Raw genomic sequence first — 24,030 nt, 5'->3', positions numbered from 1 at the left:
GTGAGCAGCAATATGGGTTTATGCCAGGAAAGAGCACCACTGATGCGATGTCTGCTTTGAGAATGTTGATGGAGAAGTATAGGGAAGGCCAGAAGGAGTTACATTGTGTGTTTGTGGATTTAGAGAAAGCTTATGATTATGTGCCAAGAGAGGAGTTGTGGCATTGTATGAGGAAGTCAGGAGTGGTGGAGAAGTATGTGAGGATTGTGCAGGATATGTATGAGGACAGTGTAACAGCAGTGAGTTGTGCGGTAGGAATGATGGACCAGTTTAAGGTTAAAGTGGGATTGCACCAAGGATCAACTCTGAGCCCTTTGCTGTTTGCAATGGTGATGGACAGGTTGACGGACGAGATCAGACTGGAGTCTCCATGGACTATGATGTTCGTGGATGACATCATGATCTGTAGAGAGAGTAGGGAGCAGGCTGAGGCGAGCCTCGAGAGGTGGAGGTACGTACGCACTGGAGAAAAGTGGAATGATAGTCAGTAGGAGTAAGACAGAGTACATGTGCGTAAATGAGAGGGAGGGTGGTGGTATGGTGCGTTTGCATGGAGTTGAGGTGGGGAAGGTGGATGGGTTTAAATACTTGAGATCAACTGTTCAAAGTAACGGAGAGTGTGGTCGAGAAGTGAAAAAGAGAGTGCAGGTTGGATGGAGTGGGTGGAGAAGAGTTGCAGGAGTGATTTGTGACAGAGGGGTAGCTGCAAGAGTGAAGGGGAAAGTATATAAGACGGTAGTGAGACCAGCTATGTTGTATGGTTTGGAGGCGGTGACGCTAACAAAAAGACAGGAAGCGGAGCTGGTGGTGGTTGAGTTAAAGATGCTGCGATTCTCGTTGGGAGTGACGAGGATGGACAGGATAAGGAATGTGTATTTTCAAGGAACAGCGCAGGTAGGACGGTTTGGAGACAAAGTGAGAGAGGCGAGATTGAGATGGTTTGGACATGTGCACAGGAGGGAAGCGGAGTATATCGGGAGAAGGATGCTGAGGATGGAGCCGCCAGGCAGGAGGAGAAGAGGAAGGCCAAAGAGGAGGTTCATGGATGCTGTGAGGGCGGACATGCGGGCGGTTGGAGTGTCAATGGAAGATGTGGAGGATAGAGCGAAATGGAGACTGTTGATCCGCTGTGGCGACCCCGAACGGGAGCAGACGAAAGAGGAAGAAGAAGATATTGTATGTGTTATATATTGTATATGTTATATATTGTATATATTATATATTGTATATGTTATTTATTGTATATATTATATATAAAATGACCGTTTTTACAGCCATTTTCCCTGCTGTGCAGGGGTTGGGCTTTTTCTTGAGGCAATGTTTTATGGCCGGATGCCCTTCCTGACGCCAACCCTGGTCGCCTCTTACGACACACAGGGATCTGGTACACCTATTCTAACCGGGGCATACACCGGGACCAGTACACTGGTACTCATTTCGCCGACCTCGGAAGGATGACAGGCTGAGTCAACCCCCTGGTGTTAATTCAGCAGCCCACAGGGCTTGAACTCGGGACCCTGGGATCCCAAGCCTCCACCCTAACCACTAAGCCAACACCAGGCTTGTATATATTATATATGATATATATTGCATTTGTTATATGTTGTATATATTGTATATATTAAATATTGTATGTTATATATTGTATATATTATAGATTGTATATGATATGATATATATTGTTCCAAAAAGATTTTGACAACTTTGGTTGTACCACAAATGTACCACAAACTTTAGTACCACAAATGATACAATGATCCCCTTTGTTTTTATGCCTCCGCACCAAGGGTGCCGGAGGCATTGTTTCTGGGTCGTCCGTCCGTCCGTCCGGATTTTCGTTTATACGATAACTCAAGAAGCAAATTGTAGAAATTCATCAAACTTGGTAAAAAGGTAAAGTAAGACAGGGCATTTAAGTGATTAGATTTTGGGCCAGATGTGATAAAGGTCAAGGTCAAACTCTAAAATTTTACTGTTTACGCCCTAACTCAAATATTGGACAGAATTTCATCAAACTTGGTACAAAAGTAAAGTTAGACAGAAAAATTAACTGATTAGATTTTGGGCCAGATATGATAAAGGTCAAGGGTCAAATATGTCAATACTCAAGTGTTTGTGTGGGAGAGCGGAGGCAGCATACCCGTCAACTGCGCGCAGTCGAATTACTCGAGTTTTATATTAAAGACACTCGTAAAGTTTTATTTATTTCCGGGTCTGGTGGTTTAATAAAAAAGAAAATGCCAACTCCTTCGGAGAACGCTCAATGTGTTGAATGGTTCATCGAGATGAGATCCGACATACAAGTTCAACATAATTTCCGTACACGGTATGGTAAGAATCCACCATCGCGGACAAGTATAAGAGAGTGATACAAGAGGTTTAAGGAGACTGAAAGTTGTCAGAAACAGAAAAGTACCGATTGACCAAGCCCAAGTGCAGCAGACTTTGAACAAGTGTGTGAATCATTTCAATGAAGTCCCAGAAAATAAATTTGACGTACATGCAGAGAACTGGGAGTACCAACCACCACTGCACACAGTATTTTGCATAAGAGACTGAAGCTTGATTTCTACTAGCCTAACCCGCGCTCTGCGCGACATGTTGGTGGGTGTGTTTGAGAAAGGAACTGAAGAAGAAGAAGAAGATTTTATTATGATTTTATTTTATTTATTTTATTTTTTATTTTATTATTTTATTTACTTTTTTGTACCATGCATCTCATATGGTCTTTGAGATAATGTAAGCCGAATATCACGTTACTCGAGCGCAGAACAAAGGCGAAGATAGCGCGACACGAAACCACAAACTCTGAAATAATATATAAGATGAGCATAACCCGCACTCTGCGCGACATGTTGGGGTGGGTGTGTTTGAGAAAGGAACTGATGCAGAGTATCAGTAGTAATTTTACTTTAATGCAGTAAGTGGAATACGATTTCACTGTTTCAGAACCATTTTATTTACTTTTTTTGTACCATGTACCTCATTTGGTCTTTGAGATAATGTAAGCCGAATATCACGTTACTCGAGTGCAGAACAAAGTCGAAGATAGCGCGACACGAAACCACAAACTCGGAAATAATATATAAGATGAGGCACTGATTCTACAGGAACTCAAGCTAAATGACGGACCCAAACGCAAGGTGTTTGCCTTGGAAATGCTCAATCGCATCGACAATGACGAAGATTGCCTGCAAAAGGTCATGTGTATAGACAAAGCTTGCTTTCATGTATTGGGGAATGTCAGCTGGCACAATGTGAGGATCTAGTGCTCTGAAAACCCCCACATGGTCATTGAACACATACGTGACTGTCTAATGGTCAATGTGTGGTGTGGCCTTCTCCATGATCGTTTGGTGGGTGGGTCCATTTTTCCTTTGTAGAGAATAAAGTGACCTCAACAATTTACTTGAACATGTTGGAAGGATGCGTCTTCCCATAAATTGAAGACCAATATAATTTTTCAACAGGATGGCGCTCCCCCTCATTGGGCCTTCGTGGTTTGAGCCATCCTGAATTAGAATTTTCTATGTCGCTGGATTGGCCGAGATGGACCAACCGCCTGGCCTCTACCATCACCTGACATAACCTTCGTTGTTTTTTTATTTTTTTGTGGAGGTTTGTCCAAGATGTTGTCTGCAACACCAAAGTGGCAAACTGGCAAGATCTTCATTCTCAGATCACAGCTGCATGCATATTGGTGGACGCAAACATGCTGAGCTGAAGTCCTGCACGTGACAAACGGAGCTCACATTGCAGTATATTGATGGTGTGCACAAAACTTTATGAGTTTCTGTATCATATAAATCAGAGTATCGTTGTATTAGTTGTGGTTCTAAATAGTGTTAGGATTTGGGGGTACATGGAGGAATTTCATAGGAAAGTTAGGGTTGCGTAGAGTTGCTTGGTCCGTGGACGTGGAGGAGACATCTCAATGTAAGTCAAGTTAGGAAACTGTGAGCTTCAGTGTAACATGTCACCACACGGGGAGTGGTGCTGTGTAAATTAGATAGGGATTAAGACCAATTTTCCTCAGGATGTGATTGCCCCCTGTGACCTTTTCCCGTATTTTTGTATTTACAAGCCAGCCATGAAAGAAGTGCGTTTTTATCACAACAACCATACCAACAAGCAAGCAAAATATGCTGAGCAGGCAGAAGCCCCACCTTCCCGATTTTCGTGCCAACAATCCACTCCCAGAGGTGGATGATTGATGGGAATGATGTCAGAAGGGAGAGATTTTGGTTTGATTGGGTGGAGTTGGGTGTAAGGGACGCACGTGGTCGAGGGATGACAGAGCGAGGAGATGGCGTGCAAGATCGGGCATTATGGCTGGCTTTCTTTCGTCGCATGAAGAAGACGGCACGATTCTCATTTTCGTGCTGAGGCGAATTGGCTCATGTGGTGGAATAAGACGCTGGCCATTGACTCTTGGTTGGGTCGTATGAGATGGATCTCGAAGCCTCGTGTATGTCACCGAAGGGAGTGGTGCCATTCTGCAGAGAACAGCATCGGCAAGCACGATTGACGAGGAAGCTGCACGGCGGTTGGTTAGCCTTGGCGTTGAATATCTCCACTAATTACCTCACATATGTTTCCTGCCCAGAGAATGGCTCTGCGCCATTTTGGTCGCATTTACCCACGCAGGATGAAGCTCCTCGATCCCAAAGTTCCATGAAGACCATCTCTGGACCAAGCTAAGTGCCAGAATAATGGGAGAATTTTCTTTTCTTTCGTTTCCTCTTGTCCACATTCAAGTCTGTGTGTAGAGGTGCCTCGACTTTAGTTTACCTCGCACATTATTACATTCTGATTTATTATCCCTTGTAAATATTTGTCTATTTTCATTAAATCCCCGTGTTTATTATAAAATGATGGTGTCAGTGTATCTGTGGGTTCAAGTAGAAACCATTTGTGCTGTGCCTCCGTCGCTCCACCAATGCCACCCTACCCCTCCCGCGCACGCCATAATCTCTGAAGGTCACGTGGCTGCCTCCTTAAGAAAATTGCTCGACGATCTGGCTTGGTCGGTGTTCACCGCCCGTCCACGACAATTAGGTTGGAGGATAAAACGCGCCATCATGCCCGCGACAATAGATTAACAACCAAAGTTGTCCGGGTCTTTTTGGAACACCCTGCATACATCATGTTGACTCGAATGACTCAAAAATAATTCCTTAATTATCTTGATAATCTCATCAGATGGTGGTATAAATTGTCTTTGCTTTGAAAATTATAAATTTCATATCACCTTAAAACAAAAAATACCTCTTATTTTTATGATTGTGTTATCTTTATCAATTACCTTGTTCTATTCATACTCACCCACAGCCAGCAGAATTACAACCTTACAATGCAAATCAGATGATGCTGCTCGGTCGGGGTGAACTTTCTGTACACTTGGTACTCTGGGGAGTCGATGTGGGCCGAGGCCATGGCATGGCCCGGGCGAGGGATGGTACAACCTATGAGTTGGCCACACTCTGCGTTGCAGCCTGGCACATCCTGGATTACGACTACAGCAGACTGCCACGACCCAGTGTGGGCCAGTTCCACGAAGGGGATACCTATGTTGTAAAGTGGCGATGCTTGCTTATGCCAACAGGTTCAGCAACTTTCTCTGCTTTATACACGTACACACACACACACACACACACACACACACACACACACACACACACACACACACACACACACACACACACACACACACACACACACACACACACACACACACACACACACACACACACACACACACACACACACATACACATACACACACACACACACTTACACACACTTGAAGCCCATTGTGAAAATGTATGCATAGTTTTCAGGTGTTTGTATAACCAAGGTTTTTGTGAAGGGATGTTGAAAAGTAATGCCTCTTATTCTGTTTCTCCAAAACAGATGCCGTGGCAAGATATTCAAATGAAACAGACATACTGACATTAATCTTTATTCTAACATGGTGCATACTGTATTTCTCAACATAATCACCACTGCGATCCACACATTTCTGCTAACATTCAAGTAGTTTTGTGGTGCCATCACAATACAACTGTGCACCCTGCCAACTTAACTGGTACATCACAGTGGCGTTGACATCATCTTCAGATGAAAAAAAAAGTTCTCCACAAAGGTGTTCCTTGAGTTTTGGAAAGAGGTGAAAATCTGATGGAATCAAATTTTTGTGGTGGTGATCCTTTGTGGTGGCGCGTCATTGACCATCTCTCACAGTACTCTCAGGGTTGTAATGGTGCACCCGACTCGTATCTGCAGTCCGTCAGTCATCCCATCTCTCACCTGCAACGCTCCACACCACTGACATCATCGTGCTTCCCTCTGCCATCTTGATTAACGTAGCACCGAGACATTGAGTCTCAGAATCACAAAACTTCGCACCCAATGGCAGGAAGAGCTCATGTACGGAATGCACTTTTTAAAATTTTTATCACGCAATGTCGAGGCTTGTATGAGAGCTCACACACAGAATGTACAAGGGGAGCAGGAGACAAGAGGGGTGGAAAGGGAAGGAAAAAACAGTGGGGAACAGAGGCATGAGGAGATCTGTGGGAGGGAGAGGGAATGGGGCAGGGTACACAGAGTAAAGATGGACACTATAGGGACTTTCAGGACCTTACACAACAGGGACATTCAGGAAGGAAAGCAAGGAATTTGAAGGAAATGGGTTTGGGGTGGATTAACGGGGTAGAAAAGATCGTGGTTTTGGATGGAGGAAGATAAGAGATGGTGGTGAACAGCTGCTTTGAAGACTTGGAGGGAAGAGTGGGATTGAAGAAAGTGTAGGAGTTTGTTCCAGAGGCAGGTAAAAAAAAGAGGAATGAAAGAGTAAAGGTGAGCAGTAATTCTTGATTTTGGTAGTTTTACCAGAAGGGGGTTGCTGGCGGACCTTGAGCGTCCTGCCGAAATATGGGGTGGGGGGGTGGCGGGACATATCGCAGACAGAGAAGAGAGGACAAGGCCGGAGAGGAGATTGTAGAAGACAGAAAGACCACCGACCTGCCTGCCATGAGAGAGTGAGAGACCCAAAGACTCAGCTTCATCACAGGAGATACCAATGATCCTAAATGCCTTGGTTTCTACAGCATGAAGTGAAGCTGGGTGTAAAGCAGGAGCACCAGCCAAGAGGGGAGAGCAGTACTCCATCAGGATGCGGACGAAAGCTTCGTATGTGGTCAGGAGCTCAGGTGTGCCAAGGAAGGACTTTACACGACAGAGGATGCCCAGTCGGTGACTGGCTTTCGAGGCCAGCTTGGATATGTGTTTTTCCCAGGAAAGATCATGGCAGATAGTGAGACCCAGCAGCTTTAATGAAAGGACTTCTTCAAGAGGATTGTTGAGAAAGTAAATGGAGGGGGGTTCGAGATGGTCCTTTCGGAGAGACATAGTAAGAGTGTGAGATTTGTCAAGATTGAAAGACATGTTCCATGTGTTGGACCAGTTTGTGATATTATCCAGATCTGCAGAGAGAGAAGAGGCTGCTGCTTGCCGATCTGAGGGATGACAGATGTTACGGCAGAGGGTGGAGTCATCAGCAAAGGGATAAAGAGGATTTTCCAGAGTGGGAGAGATCATTGATGAAAACCAGAAAAAAACAGGGCCCAGAATGCTGCCTTGAGGAACTCCAGCCTGGACAGGAAGAGGGGATGAAAGAACTCCATTTAGGGCCACATGTTGACTGCGACAAAAGAGGAAGTCTGCGAGCCATGAGTGGAGATGGCCTTGGATACCATAGGAAGAGAGTTTGGTGAGCAGGACAGGGTGCCAGACCGTGTCAAAAGCACGTGATATGTCTCGGGATATGGCTATGATTTCATGTCTGGCATTGAGGACTTCCATCCATTTTTAGGAAAGCAGGAGCAGCAAGTCCAGGGTGGAGTGACCTGGTCTGAATCCAAATTGATGATCGGAAATCAGGCCATTGGAGAAGAGGAAGGATTTGATGTTGAAAGTGATGATGGATTCCATAACCTTGCTGATGATTGGGAGAAGGCTGATTGGTCTGTCGTTGCAGGGATCTGTTTTTGCACCTTTTTTATGCAAAGCGGTAATGTTTGAATCTGACATTACCTCAGAACTGTTTGAATGTGCCGAGAATCCAATCTGTGAGGTATTGCATTTCCTTTTCATAAATGTCTGGAATTCTGGGCATGTTCCAGCAGAGTGGAGGAATGGCATAATAATTCCCATCTAACAAAGGCCCCCACTCTAACTGTTGTAGCTATTGCCCGATCACCCTACTCTCAGTCCCTGGGAAGGTATTTCCTCATGTTCTTCTGAACCGTATTCACCCCCTTCAACTACAACATAGACACCCCCAGCAAACTGGTTTCACCCCAAACAGATTTATGACAGATGCCATACTAGCTCTGCATTCTCGCAAAACTTCATTGGGAATTTCAGCACCCATTAAATGTAGCGTTTATCGACATCAAGGCCGCATTTGACTGTTGATTGGACATCCCTATGGAAGGTGTTGAGAGGCAATGGAGTTACGTTATCACTTCTTCACCTGATCCGGAACCTCCACAAAGATACAATTCGCCTGTGTTAGAGTGGAAACTGACATCACCACCTTTTCCCACATCTTCTGGGGTTCGTCAGAGCTGCGTCATTGCTCCCTCCCTCTTCTGCTGCATGAGGGAGTAAATCCTGTCAAGGTGTTCAGATCAGCTTGGAATTTATGTTGGTAGAGAAGTCATCACCAACCTACTCGATGCAGATAATGCTTCCCTATTTGTAAAAGACCCTGCCCACTGGCCAGGCATGTTCAACCGCTTTTAATCGGTTGCTAAAAGTCTACGCCTCATATCCTCATGACAAAAAACCAAGGAACAGAATGTTGCCATGTCCCTCCCCCCTCCCCACTACCTTCCCCCCTTACCAATACCTACTACCGGCGTTGTCGTGGAATTGGTGGACCACTTCATCGACCTGGGCTCCAACTTTCATCTGGATACTGTGGCCCTAATGTACGTAGACAAATCAACATGGCTGGCTCTGTCATTGGAGCAACCAGAAGTCATCTGGAAATGGCACCGTATTAGTTTACCATCAAAGCTCCGCATTTACAGAACATGTGTCCTTCCTGTTCTCTATAGTTGTGAGATATGGACACTTTGAAAAAGGACCAAGACACCCTGCAATCTTTCCACATGTGATGTCATCCCCACATCCTTGGGGTTCACATCCACTCGACTTGGCCCCATCACACTTAATATTTGTAAGGAGATGCCTCTCCCTGTTTGGAGATGTCTGCCGCTTAAATGAACATGTACCGGCCCATATATCCCTGTAATGTGCCATGAACCTTTACCATGGTCACCGACCCGGTCGAATGTGGCGCCATCCTCGAGGATGCCCACGACTCTCTTGGCTACACCAGTGCGCTACTGAGATTTGCCTTAGTCCACATAAACATTGGCAGAAAAATGGAAGACTGACAATTGTGGGGGAATACGCATTATTAGTAGTAGTGGTAGTAGTCGGCAGTTCATTAAAGACTTTGGCCAAGTATACCGACTCGCGGAGCTGCTGACCTCATCCGAATGAGTAAATGGTGCAAGGAAGAGAGAATATTGTGAATGTTTGTAAAAAAGAATGAGAATACCTTGGAGACGGATTACATTTTAAATCGATGGGTAAATAGTTATTGATCTTCTGGCACCAAATATAGTTTGTGAGCATTGCGTGTCTGTGTGCAGATGGGCAGGGTGCTGGTACAGAACATTGCGCTTACTTCTTCTGGCAGGGCCGCCATGGTACGCTGACTGAGCGCATGGCACGTGCAGTCCTCTCCTCGGAGCTGGAGGCAGAACCTGGACCACAGGTTAGCTGAGATGGTTGTTACGTCTGCTTGCATGATACAAATCATGATACAAATTCCCCTAATCGCAATCCATTGAGTATTTTTGAAATAAAATTGAAACACTTATTTGTCATAGTGATACCTCACCTCCTCACCAAATGAATGGAAAGGGTCAATGGGTTAGTTAACCTCTCGAGACGCAATGCTTTACTTTGGAAGTTTATGAAACGTGACAAAGGTATTGGTACGGTTTTGGGGGACATGGGCTATCATGAGGGGGTTTCTTGGACCCACTTCCCTGACTTCCAAACCTGAAACTTTCAGCCACCGATAACTCTGCGGCCTGATGAGTTGCTTAGCAACCACGGACGCTGGTTGGGGTCACCAAACCTTGCAGGGTCCTCTCGTCCAATTAACCCGCATTACCTTACTAGAGTTTGGCATTTGCAACTGAGGAACTGCACTCTCGACTGCACCCTGTCCACTTATTACATCCGACCAAGCGAAAACGGTGGGTGTTGGTCAGCTATCGGTTGGAGCAAATTAGTGGGGCAGAACTTCCCATCTATCTAATACGTACAAATTATGTCTGACCTATGAAGGATATGATGAAGGAGCAGGTTTGAAAGAGGCTTACCGAATAAAGTCGCAGGTATTTTGCAATCGAGCAAGGCAATAATCATGAGGCACATATTTCCAAACAATCAATTAGCATATACGGCAAGCAGAACAATTAAAGACACAAAAGAGCAGACTTACCCCGAGCACATATGTTTTTCCCTTTAGACGATCTTACTTATGACTAGACACATAGGACAGGTGTCATCATTCAACTGGCAAGGTAGATGTAAAGAGAGATGATATAAGAAGCAGAGCGGAGCTTGGCTTTGGCCCCTGGCTCACCTGATACAGACAAGGCGGGCCTGTGTCGATCTCAATGTGGAAGGTAGTAAATGGTGAGGAAGGAGGACCGTGAAGTGTCGGGAGAGTGGTAGCATAGTGATAATGTAAGGTTAGAGGAAAGGTGTGAGGTGCGAAACAGTGCCTGACCCACTTGGGGATGGAGAGATCACAGCACACTTTTGGAGAGATCACATTTTAGCATCGAATAAGGGCTGCAACAACCAGAGATAGGAAGATAATGCACTCTGGGAACAAGTGATGCATGCATGCATTGGGACCATACTCTGTGAAGAGCGTTGGTGTAGCCTAAGCAGTCTCCTTGGCTGTTGGGCACAATCCAAGACGGGTCGCCACTCTGACACAGTACACCAGCAAGCTGGCACTCATTTTTTCCGACCTCGGAAGGATGACAGGCAGAGTCAACCCCACCTGGTAATAATTGAACAGTCAAGATGGGATTTGAACTCAGGATCCAAGGATCCAAAGCCCACCACTTTAACCATTAAGCCAATACCAGGCATGAACAAGTGATGACGTCCAACTAAAAGAGCACCCAGGAGCGAAATGCAAATTGTATGTCGAACAAATTAATTTAGAGTAACCTTTGTTAAAATCCTTGCTAATTTTATGCTTGAGCTGTTATAAATGGTTGGTTTTGATGAATGATACAGCTCCTGACACTTTTGACTCCATGACCCCAATGAGATTGTTCCATGTGTGTGCTCTTCCACAGGTGGTCGTGACCCAGGGGCGGGAGCCAGCCTGTCTGCTGCAGATGTTTCAGGGAGGGATGATTGTGCATGCTGGCAAGCGAGAGGATGAAGAGGCAGGAACACAGGGTGAGACATGGCTTGTATGGTCTCATGGGTTTGTTATCAGACAGATTGCAAAGAGCTCGAGTTGCAAATCCGTCACATCAGTCTCGGTTATGTGATTGGTTGGTTCGTTTATTTGGAAAGGGCAAAATTGGGTGTGACTGGGTAGGGAGTGTTGAGGGACCATCTTGGTGGTGTGGAGGAAATGTATACTATAACAGTGAATTTGTATATTTGTTTGTTTATTTATAGGCCTCAAAAACTTAAAGAAGAAAAAAAAAAAACTACTGAACCAAATCCAACCAAATTTTACATGTTGCCTAAGGGTACCCCAGGTATGGTTTCCCCAGGTATGGTTTCTGTCAGGGTAGCATATCTGGGTGAGGGGGTTCAAGGTGGGGAAGACCCACAATTCTCTCTTTGTAAATGTGTATTGTACAGCACCCTTGGTGGTATCCGGTATTCCAAATCATCTTCTTGTATAAAGAAAGTGATGGGTATAAAGACCGAGTGGTCGATAAAACATGTCATTATTTGTCCAGTTTTAATCTGCAACTAGTTATGTGTTGCTAGCAGAACGTTTTAGTGAAGATGTGCTTTTATCAAAAAGGAAGGTCACATTGATCATCATTTAATACCGCTTTTTTGTTTGTTACTTTGCCACCTCCACTACTGACCAGTATGTTTTTTGCATACAAAGTTGAGACTCATGGAAGAGCAAAGACTTTGCTTTATCCTTCTCTTCCACAATTGCATCATTCTTTTTTCTATACATTATCGAGGCTCATGAGAGCTAAAGCAGAATGGAAAGGGGGTACATACCAACAGCAGAGTAGATGTGGGAGTGAGATCAAGCGTGTGTGGGGGAGAAGGACACATGGTTGTGAACAGGCTACACACAAGCTGACTGAAACACAGCAAGAAGAGGAAGAGTAAAGTGGGAAGTAAACAGAAAAGCTACAAAACCAACCCACAACGAACAAACGAAAGGCGGTGAGGGAGAGGGAAAAAGGAGTGTTTGGGAATGAGATTATTTGTGGTAGAAGATAGAAGGGAGAGAAGAGATTGAAGATAGAAGGTAGAAGATTTGGGGTGGAAGGGGTGGAAGAGATCACGAATATGTTTGGGGGATGGCCAAAGGTAGTAGATCTCACAGGTAGATTGCAATTCCATTGCTCCCACAGCTTGAGAGCACCCTCTGATAACATGTCATAGAACATAATCAACTCTTTCCATCTTTATTTTAGTGTGTGCTCACCTCTGAAGGCCCTGTCACACCTTGACGTTTTAGCCAGCGTATGGCAAGGTCTCAAAATGTATGTAAAACGCTGGCGTACGCTGAACTATTGATGTTTTTTTAAGTTTTTGGCGTATAATAACGTGTTGGACGTATGCATAACATATTAGTAACGTACACAGAACGTTTTAATCACATATAGATAACTTGTACCAACGAATGCTGAGTGTGTTGTCGGCGTTCACAACATATGCCCAACGATAGTCTAACTTATGCATAGCACGCTGCAGCGTATCGCCGACGATCATGTGGCGTAGGCTATTAATAGGCTGCGGATCAACGATTTAAATCATAACCGCACTAGACATCGAAGTGTGAAGCCGCTGTCACATCTTGTTGTTTTAGCCAGCGTATGCCGATGTATGAAAAATTTGCCGAACCAAGCTGGCACACGTCGAATACGTTATGGGTAAGTTTTGTACATGTTAATAGCAAGCTGGCATACGTCGTAGTACGCTGGCATACGTCGTCGTACGTCGAGAAATTTTCAGCATGTTGAAAATTACTCGACGTATGACACACATTCCGCATATGCTGGCATAAGTTGTAGGCACGCTACGCGATCGTTGACACATGTCGACACATGTTTCTTGTACGTTACTCATAAGTCGAAACGCGTCAATGTAATGGTTAGCGTCAGTGTTCCAGACTCCCTGTTTTTTATTTTATTTTATTTTTTTTCTTCGGTATGACGGTGATGTTGACACTTCGATTTCTAGTGCGGTTATGTTTTAAATCGTTGAGCGGCAGCCTATTAATTATATTATATTGTAACCGCACTAGAAATCGAAGTGTTAACATCACCATCATACCGAAGAAAACAAAACAAAACAAAAAAAACCAGGGAGTCTGGAACACTGACGCTAACCATTACATTGACGTGTTTCGACTTATGAGTAACTTCCAAGTAACGTGTGTCGACGTATGTCAACGATCGCGTAACGTGCCTACAACGTGTTACTAATAGGTTAGAAATAAGTTTCGAGTACGCTAAACATTACCTCGACGTGTTTCGACTTATGAGTAACTTACAGGTAACGTGCCTACAACTTATGGCCAGCATTATGCTGAACGTGTGGGTCGTACGCTGGCATACGTTGAAAAATTTCAAGCATGGAAAATTTGTCTAACACCTCGGCGTACTACGACGTATGCCAGTGTACTACGACGTATGCCAGCATACTATGACATATTCCAGCGTGCTCTTAACGTATACAAACTTACCAATAACGTATTCTACGTGTGCCAGCGTTTTAGCCAAATTTTGCATACGTCTGGCATACGCTGGCTAAATCGTCAAGGTGTGACAGGGCCTTAAGTAATAAACCCATTTTGTATCGTGTGTGTGTGTGTGTGTGCGTGCGTGCGTGCGTGCGTGCGTGCGTGCGCGCGCGCGTATGTCCGTCTGTCCGTCCGTCCTCCATAACTCCAAAACAGAGCAGCTTGAAACTTTGCATGCATACTAACAAAACTCCAAGGAAGTGCAAGAGTGAAAATTGGGTGTTTGAGATAATTAAAACACCCCTTTTGAAGATAATTAATGGCCTTATTTAATTATCGCGAACGTAGTGAGCTTCATACTCAACGCATGCACATGAGAGAATAGGAAACAACAACACAATACCCTGGCAATTTGGAATCCGTGTCGTCGGCTATGACCCTTTTGCTTACGGTTTTTGTCATGGGGAATGATGCGTCCCGGGAGATAAAGGCATCGTCGGAGATATGAAAGACCCAAATATCAGACATGGTGTATATTTCCTCCACTGATTTTAATAAAGATATCTCCCGCATCATCAAAAAATAATTTTTAATCGTGATTTACATTATTTGATTGCTGATCCCGAATCCAGGCCGAAGTAACCAGAAATTGCAGCATCGAATGTAAGAAGAATTCTACGTTCGCTTCTAGGCTTTGCCTATTCCATATTATCCTTTACCAGGCACATCCTTGAACACCCTCGGACATCTCGCTCACACTTGATGGGGTCCTAATTTGCCATTTTGTTTGGCCTATTCAAACTTGCCTCGATTTGGAAACACGATCTATTCTCACGGACTAATTAAAGTTATATAATTGAAATATTATGAAGGATTTGAGAATCGGAAGTGGAGGACAAAATAAATGTTGAAATCTTGAATGGAATTCGAAAATTTTAATAAATTAGCGATTTTTATTGGTTCGCGGGCACCAGCAGTGACCACTATTTTCGTTGTGTCTGTGTGTCTGTCTGTTTGTGACTCTCTCTCCATAGCATAGCTCCGTGACGTTTGATGCGATCTTGATGAAACGTGGACACAAGCTCGATATCATGGTCTCGTTGTGTCTTTTTGCATGAGGGGTGTCCCACGCCCTTGTGGGCGGAGCCACGCCCAATTTCAACTTTTTATTTATTATTATTTTTTTTCTTGATTTTTTTTTCTCGCAATTTCATTTCCTGGAAGCTGTGCGTAATGTTCATAAGTACAACATCTAAAAAATGCGATTTGATTTGGTCAATTTTGACGGAAGAGATGGGTTTTTACGGTAGGGCTTCCTCAAAAGCTTCCACTAACTCGATTGTGGCATTGTTCAGTAATGCCCGCGAACCATGGTCGCCTCCCGGCTTGTAACTGTATTTATTTAAGCAAAACAATAAACTTAATATCATTGTCTGAACAGTAGAAAAAGTTGAGTGAAGAAAAAAATTATGGAATGTGCAGAAAGTGTAAATTCATCGAGTGAAACCCGTGCTTCCTAACCTACTTTTGCAATCCATGACGGCACAGTCCACATGGGTACTTTTTTCAGGAATTACATATGCAGTTTGCTGTTTCCGTTTTGGGCGATTTGCTCACATTACAAGATATTAATAAAATATCTATATATTACTAAAACTCTCATCTTGTATGTATGTATGTTCCCAAAATACAGCCAAAACGGGACACGATAGCGCAAAAATTTTAGGGCCACCTTACTCACCATTCACCTGCGGTGTGCAGTATCAAGTTTCGTTCAAATCGGGCAACGAAAAAAATATAAAGAAATCAATTCCCGATTCAGTGAAGTCCTCTTCAGGAGAATTTGATCAATGCAAACAACCTCAGCAGTATAGCTCGCTGGAGCTATCTTTTTTTATTTATATTTTGAATGATTTTTTTTATCAACCGCTGTCACAATGGGAACCCAATGGGTTCACCAGTCATGTAGTACTATTATAGTTCTGCCAATTTATTAATAGTCAGTAGTTTCTGCAAGTGAAGAGGAGCTTTTTTGTTGCTGCAGGTGAAGAGGCTTTTTTTGCTTTACACTGTTTCATTACTTTCTTGCATTACAAAATATGAATATAAATATACCAATATATAATTACTGAAAAATATGAATAGTCAGTAGTTTCTGCAAGTGAAGAGGTACATAGACAGTACACATGGACGTGGTAGAAATGGGAACAAATGACTCTCCCTGGGGTGTGTGCCTGCCTGTTCTGGTTTATACATGTGTGCCATACATGGGTTTTGCGGGCGTGCGATCTGAACTCGAACTCGGGCCCGTAGTGCTGTGGAGGAGGTTATGTAGCCGTCTCGCGAACTATGTGCTTCTGTAGCACCAAAGCCTCGTGGGGAGTGGACGTGCTGCGGCATCGAAGTCACGCAGGATGTGCCACCATGCAGTGTGGGTGTGTGGAAATTCGTGCGAGTGAAAGGATGAGTGCATCATCGGTGCGCGTGCATGTTTAGCATGAACCGCGATGAGGTTAGTGTGTGTGTGTGTGTGTGTGTGTGTGTGTGTGTGTGTGTGTGTGTGTGTGTGTGTGTGTGTGTGTGTGTGTGTGTGTGTGTGTGTGTGTGTGTGTGTGTGTGTGTGTGTGTGTGTGTGTGTGTCCTGAATTGCAGGCAAGCTTTTACCTAATAGATAGCATTAGTTTTGATTTTTATTATGGAACACGATGTTTAGAAAGAAAACGTTGCTGTTTGGACGTATTTTATCGCCCGGTAATGCCCTGGTATGCTGCCTCCCCATTCGCTCCTCTCGCACTGCTTTCCCATTTCCTCCACTAACCCCTATAAAAAGTATTTATTTGTCCAATTCGGACGTTGCTTGGGCGTTTCTGGATGCATAAGTTTATCGACGGCAATTGGAAATCACTTGCCAATCAAGGCGTTCCGTTGGAGTGCTTGCTTGAGTGCTTAAGCCATTTACTGAGTGCCCCACAGTTGATAGCAGTACAGTTCGTGTCCCGATGGGGATATGCAGTCGACAGTTACTACAAGGTAGAGGTATGTTTACAGCACACATGAACGTGGTACATATGGGTAGATTTGGATCTGTACGGACTCTCTGCGGGTGTGTGGACATGACATGTCTGTTACGGGTGCCGTGGTGGCAAAGTTTCATCCCGTATCTTATGGAGATTCTATCAGGTTTTCCTTTGTCCTCACACCTGTTTCTAAAGCAATTGGTCATTGGATTTGCTTTATAAAGTTTAGATGTTTCTCCTTGTGAGTTTCAAAGCAAAATAAATTTGAAAACGTCCAATTTTTGAGCCATTTGCTGTATTAACCTGTTTTATAAATTACCAAGCCATTTTTTTCCACCCATCACACGCAGCTGTTTATAAAGAATATGTTTGTGAACGTATCCTTGAAACGTCTGTATAAATTTAACGATGTTTTTTGGTGAAAGCTACTCAAGGTTTCTGGGTTGTATACAGTACGTACTGGAATCATTAATCGTACTGACTCCAACCTGCCGATTCCCGAAAAATTGCCGATATCGGCCACGTGTGTGTGTGTGTCAATCATAAAGCATAACATTTTCTCTCTGTCTGTCCCATCCTCGCTCCACTCCCTCCTAATACAGTGCGGCTCCCTCCCACACATATGTGTGTCTGTCTCCAGGAGGTGATTATGTGCGGACGGTGTTTGTCTCCAGACATGTCTGGATGGTGTTTTTGTCCAGGCGTTGTTTATCTCTGGGTCTGTCTGGATTATGTATGTGCCTGGGCGGTGTTTATGTCCAGATGTGAGTTTGGCTCCGTATGTGTCTGGCCGGTGTTTATGTCCAGACGGGAGTTTGTCTCTGGGCCGTGTTTATAGTATGACGGTAGAAAATGGATTTCAGACATTACTTTGTTTCCGTCTTCACTGTTATTCCATGCAGAATCATTTTGATGAGACGGTATGAATTGTAATTAACGATCTACCGCATGTTTGCCTTCCCTTCCCACACCCCTCCTCATTCTCCCCCCTCTTTTTTTTTTTCACTCCCCCCTCCTTTAGTACTCCCGTCAGCGAAGCGATGGGTGGTATTTGCGAGTAAGATCATATCTACGTGCCTTTGATTATTTTCAGGAGTCACGTCCATCAGTGTATATTTGTTGGATTCCTCTCGATGACCAGTGGATGTGGTCTAGAGGTTGGGTGCTACTATCTTTCGAGGGCTCATGATGGTGATGCTGTGAGACTATCTTGATGTCAGGATTAACATTCTGAATGGGTCATGTTTTTTTTCACGGGTTTATTGCGACATTAATCCATATAAATGTATCAATGACCTTTGAGAGCACAGGTAGTCGAAGGAAACTTCCAGCTTGGTTTTGGTAAGCTTTAAATCTGAGTTTGTGATTTTGTTGAAGTACAGCACTGAGTATTGTGACCTTTGGTTGTATTTACTGCTTTCAGGATAGTCTGCGTTAAAAAACCCAACACATCCTTAAGGTAGTGACTCAGATTAAAAAGTTTCAGTAGTAGTCATGACCGAGATGCTCATTTGGATAAACACCTTAATGGTTGATGGAAATTCACCCATTGTTCCAGCCGAGTGGCGACTGTACTGTGTCCGCGGAGAGCTTCCACTCGAAGCAAGCCTACTTGAAGTAGCGTGCCACTGCAGCAGCCTGCGGTCCCGGGCCTCACTCATTCTCCTCAACGTGCACCAAGCTCTCATCTACCTGTGGCAAGGCTGCAAAGTGGCAGAGCCTGGGAGGGACGTGGGCCGGCGTGCCGCTCGCTGCGTTAAGGATCTGTAAGTCGACAATGAAGAGAGAGAATATAGATCGTGAAATGATATGCCAATGAAAGCCACATTCATCGAGATAGGTTGTAAAAAATGGTTTGAAACAACGATATATTTATTTTGACTTCAACATGGATCTTGAAAACATTAAATGGTGTGTCTATGCAAAGTCAATTCGACTTCCATCGTGGTCCTATGGGGTGTGTTTAAAAATTTTTTACCCAACAGATTTCGATGTCGTCTTTAAAGGGTAGTTGAAGCATACTGATATCTATATTTTCTTGACGGGCAATGACCTTGCACTATATTGTGCAAAGTAAATGTTGACTGGCTTCAAATTTCCTGACAGAGTGATGGAGATATCGCACTCATCCCTGGGCTGCATGGTCTGGATTTGATTCTCACACCGCCTACAAACTGTCTTATTGGTGCTTTGCAGGCAGGACGTTGGTTGCATCATAAAGTGCACCCATCCCTTGGATGGATGTTAATCTCGAGATGTATCTGCTTGCAGTACATGGTGAACATTAATGATCCGACGCTCTTTCAATGAAGAGGGGGCGAGTTATCATTGGCACAATGGTTAAATTTCTGCTCTGCTCGTGGGAAGGCAATGGCAAACCATCCACCATAACCCTTGCCCTGATACCTCTTTGGCTGCAACAACACTATCCATACAATATGGGCATGAGGGAGATGTTTGAATTTGGTATCACGGGATTGGCACAATAGCTCAGACGTGGCAAACTCAGCGTTGAACACTCGTGTGGACCTGATTCTTGGCCTGAAACTCTAATCCTCGTGCTTTGCAGGCCCGGAATGGCGTCACAGCATTTTCCTTTGAAGGGGAAGTTAAGCTGGCAACCCTGTTAAGTGCCATAAAAAAATTGTATGTTTTGAGAAGAGCAGGCCATTGTGTGCTGGTACCCTGACCAAATTCCATCCTTCCAGACTGTCCCAGCAGCACCCTGCCTAAGATGAATTTTCATCTTTTGAAGGAAATGTTTACAACCTAGTTGTGGGCTGTCCTGGCAACCAAAGGGCATTATTTAATTTCGTATTACATAGTTTTTATCCCCCGCCGCGTGGCGGAAGGGGGATATTGTCACCCAGGGCGTCTGGCCGTCCGTCCGACCGTCAACATTTATAGCTGTGAGTGCGATAACTCATAAACTGTTCGCCATATCGATTTTAAATTTGGGTCACACATGTACCACCTGAAAAGGAAGAACCCTATTGATTTTGGGCGTGGCCGGATCCAAGATGGCCGACTGGGGCGGCCATCTTGGAAAAAATGTTTTTTTGCCATATCGATTTGAAATTTGAGTCACACATGTATCACCTGAAAAGGAAGAACCCTATTGATTTTGGGCGTGGCCGGATCCAAGATGGCTGACTGGAGCGGCATCAACATTTATAGCTGTGGGTGCGATAACTCATAAACTGTTCGCTATATCGATTTGAAATTTGGGTCACACATGTACCACCTGAAAAGGAAGAACCCTATTGATTTTGGGCATGGCCGGATCCAAGATGGCCGACTGGGGCGGCCATCTTGAAAAAAATGGGTTTTGTAATAAATGGAAAACCGCTTAAATGATTTCAATTATTTTTGGTAACTACGTTCCTCACCCCTGGGGAACTTTTTCGAGATGATGACCAAATGGTGTCTTGTTTCCAATTCACCTCCCTCATTATCTGGAATATGTATGACCTTTTTCATTCAATGGCGGGGGATTCCCCATCTCTGATGGTATATTTTTTATCCCCCGCCGCGTGGTGGAAGGGGGATATTGTTATCACCCGGGTCGTCTTTCCGTCCGGCTGGCTGGGCGTCAACATTTATAGCTGTGAGTGCAATAACTCATAAACTGTTCACCATATCGATTTGAAATTTGGGTCACATGTACCACCTCAAAAGGAAGAACCCTATTGATTTTGGGCATGGCCGGATCCAAGATGGCCGACTGGGGCGGTCGTCCGGCTGGCTGGCTGGGCGTCAACATTTATGGCGTCAACATTTATAGCTGTGAGTGCGATAACTCATAAACTGTTCGCCATATCGATTTGAAATTTGGGTCACACATGTACCACTTGAAAAGGAAGAACCCTATTGATTTTGGGCGTGGCCGGATCCAATATGGCCGACTGGGGCGGCCATCTTGAAAAAAGTTTTTGTTTTTGCCATATCGATTTGAAATTTGGGTCACAATATACCACCTGAAAAGGAAGAACCCTATTGATTTTGGGCGTGTCCGGATCCAAGATGGCCGACTGGGGTGGCCATGTTGAAAAAAATGTTTTTTGTAATAAATGGAAAACTGCTTATCTGATTTCAATTATTTTTCAATGGCAGGGGATTCCCCATCTCTAATGGTATATTTTTACTTCCGCTACCGAAGGTGGACAGAGGTGGTTTTCACCACTTTGTTGCTTTCAAAATCGTAGATTCGCAAGTATATTGCTTGGTTTGGTCTGTGATTCTGTCTATCTGTCTGACTGTATGTCAATTGCCAAAGGATTACATTTTTAAACCAATCTTCATGAAATGGTAGAGATGGTCACAAGCAAGCAAGAATCGAGGTCAAAATGTCAACAACTTCGGCAAATTTCTAAAATCATCAGTTTTCATATGATAGACTTGAAATTTTAAGAGGATTTGCACATCAGGTCACTGAATTCAACCACCAATTATTTTTGAGGTTAACATCGACCAAAAGGTCAACAACTAAGGTGGAATTTCGATAATCCTCAATTTTCATCCGATTGACTTGAAATTTGAAGAGGATTTATAGTTCAGGTTACTGAATTCACCCCGCCAATTATTTTTAAGGTCAAATTTGTTTTGGTGATTTCACAAGTATTGTAAGCATGGTGTTGGCTTAGCGGTTATGGTGATGGCTTGGGATCCAAGGGTCCTGAGTTTGAGCCCCGTTGGCCACTGAATTTATTACCAGGGGGTTGACTCGGCCTGTCATCCTTGGGAGGTAGGCAAAATGAGCACCAGTGTACTGGTAATTGGGGCACTGCATCAGCGGCATCGCCGTGTCCCGAACCAATGATGCAACCAGCAGCCAAAAAGGCAGCATATGAAGGGAACAAGTATTGTGCTCTGCATGACATCTTTCTTATTTGTCTGTCTGTGAGCAGGATATCAAAAGGTTATGGACGGATTTGGACGAAACTTGGTGGACAGGTTGGGTGCGTGACAAGAATGAATTAATTTGATTTTGGTGAAGATCTGGATCCGGATCCAGATACGAACATTTAAAATCTTTGAAGTGGTTATTCACCATTAAGAGATATGGCATGATATTTCAAAGAAGTTGTAGATGGATTATGAAAAAACTTGGTGGATGAGCTGGGCAGGTGACGAGAACAAGCTGATTCAATTTTTTTCAGGTCCGAATCCAGATCTGGCCTATCAGTGGAATATACAATGTAAACTGTTCAGCTTGGAGGAGGTATGCGCTCCATTGAGTGCCATTCTAGTTTATATCAGATTAGCATGTTGGAGATGGCCAAGAACGTACAATAAGTAGCAACACCTAATAAGCCTCTGTGGCCAGATGACCAAGTGGATAAGTAACAATGTGCATCCAAACCCACTGCCTTCTCCTTCTGCAATTCTACCCAGATGCCCCCTCGAGGCTGGTCTTCACAATAGTAGCCGCGTGACCATTAACGAATGTGAGGAAGGGGCTGAGGCTCCTGAATTTTGGGAGGCACTTCGGCGAAAAGACCGCAAGTCCTACGACTGCATGTTGCTTGGTACGATCCCGTGAAAATGTATTTCAATAACAGGACTCTCCTGGAGGATTGTGTGCTTTATTCACAATCACCAAGGATCAGTTCAACAAGCCCACACAGTTCATAAACTTCCATAATTGCTGAACAAGCTGGCACATAACTATGATGCTTGCTTTCATGTCGTTTCAGATTATTTGTACAAACAAAAGGCAAATCCACTTTACAGCCCAACCCCCTCCTCTCCCCCAACCCCCCCCCTTCTCTCTCCCCATGCCGCAGACCCTGGAAAGTTCAACTTCTCTCCTCGCCTCTTCTGCCTCGAGGTCATTAATAGCACCTTTGTAGCCACTGAGCGTGAATATGCTGCCCGTGTGCCCTGTGCTATCAGTGCCATGCCATTCCTCCAGGATGAACTATACGGAGCACCACAGCCTGGTAAGATAATGGCCACTCACTACATGTAAGCTAAAGTACTGTTTCCCCAAACGCTAATGGTCTTATTGTTGCATTTATTGTTCATGTGCATGGCAGAATTCATAATCAGAAATAATATACATATTTACATATGTGGGTTACAGGATGGCCTAGAGGTATGCTCACTCGCTACCACCTTATTTTTCTTTTTAAAACTTAAAAGCCAAAATGCTCTCTGAACATCAAAATTAAAGTGCGACGAATACAGATCTTATGATTGCCGAACTTTACAGGCTTGAAGTCAAAAGAAGTGATGAACTGCACTACTTTGGCCATTACAGATTGCATAGAGAAAAAAAAATGTAGTGGGAGATTGTGGAGAGTCCCTTGTATGAAAGACTGTGGCACATCACCTGATTCAAGATGATAACATTGTGGGATGTGCTGTAATCACCGTCCAGAGCCCCTGCATCACATCTGGCATATATTGATGAGATTGTGGCCAATGCTCCGAGAATCATCGACATATTCAAAGTAGATACGATTCAGGTTCCAACAGCAGCAGATTTTGGTTTTGTCTGATTCTACTCCAACACTATGAGCTCTTTCAGTCATCTGTCCCAGTGCAGTCCCTTGGTTGATTGGAGAAATAGATTAGATGTTGGTTTGATGATCCTTCCAGAGAAACAGTGAGAATGTGAGATTTTCCTGGATTGAATAATGTGTTCCAAGTGTTTGACCACCATCTGATCCTTTCCAGGTCAGCAGAGGAAAGTTGCTGCTGGCCAGTTGGTGGGATGTGGTATTGAACAGCATAATGTTGTCATCCATAAAGAGGAAGAGGGTTTTCAGAGCATTGGAGAGGTCATCAGTTTATAAGGGGAATGGGACTGGGCCCATGATGATGCTTTCAGACATTCCGGCTTCTACTGGGAGTAGAGACGAAGGGGCTCGAAACAGAGTTATTTGCTAATTGCATGATTGGAGGAAGCCAGCAAGTCGAACAAGAATGTGGCCTTGC

The 24,030-nt window shown here is 44.2% G+C and overlaps 1 protein-coding gene across 1 annotated transcript in view; it reads left to right on the top strand.

Annotated features, from left to right (window-relative positions):
• LOC147031784 (uncharacterized) overlaps positions 1-23,074 on the top strand; it is an 86,468-nt gene extending 63,394 nt beyond the window's left edge. The window contains exons 23-29 of the mRNA XM_085849968.1: positions 406-1,176; positions 5,332-5,605; positions 9,732-9,856; positions 11,472-11,577; positions 18,647-18,854; positions 22,483-22,616; positions 22,875-23,074. Of these exons, the coding sequence (XP_085706094.1) occupies positions 406-1,176; positions 5,332-5,605; positions 9,732-9,856; positions 11,472-11,577; positions 18,647-18,854; positions 22,483-22,616; positions 22,875-23,059 (1,803 nt within the window). The 3' untranslated portion in view covers positions 23,060-23,074. The remainder of the gene's footprint in view (positions 1-405; positions 1,177-5,331; positions 5,606-9,731; positions 9,857-11,471; positions 11,578-18,646; positions 18,855-22,482; positions 22,617-22,874) is intronic.
• The last annotated feature ends 956 nt before the right edge of the window (positions 23,075-24,030 follow it).

Source organism: Eptatretus burgeri, chromosome 2 (genome assembly GCF_056783735.1).
Source record: "Eptatretus burgeri isolate ZD-2024b chromosome 2, Ebu_testis_v1, whole genome shotgun sequence".
Taxonomy (NCBI): Eukaryota; Metazoa; Chordata; class Myxini; order Myxiniformes; family Myxinidae; genus Eptatretus; species Eptatretus burgeri.
Note: the sequence above shows the minus strand (reverse complement) of the source record. Positions and strands in the feature narration are given on the sequence as shown.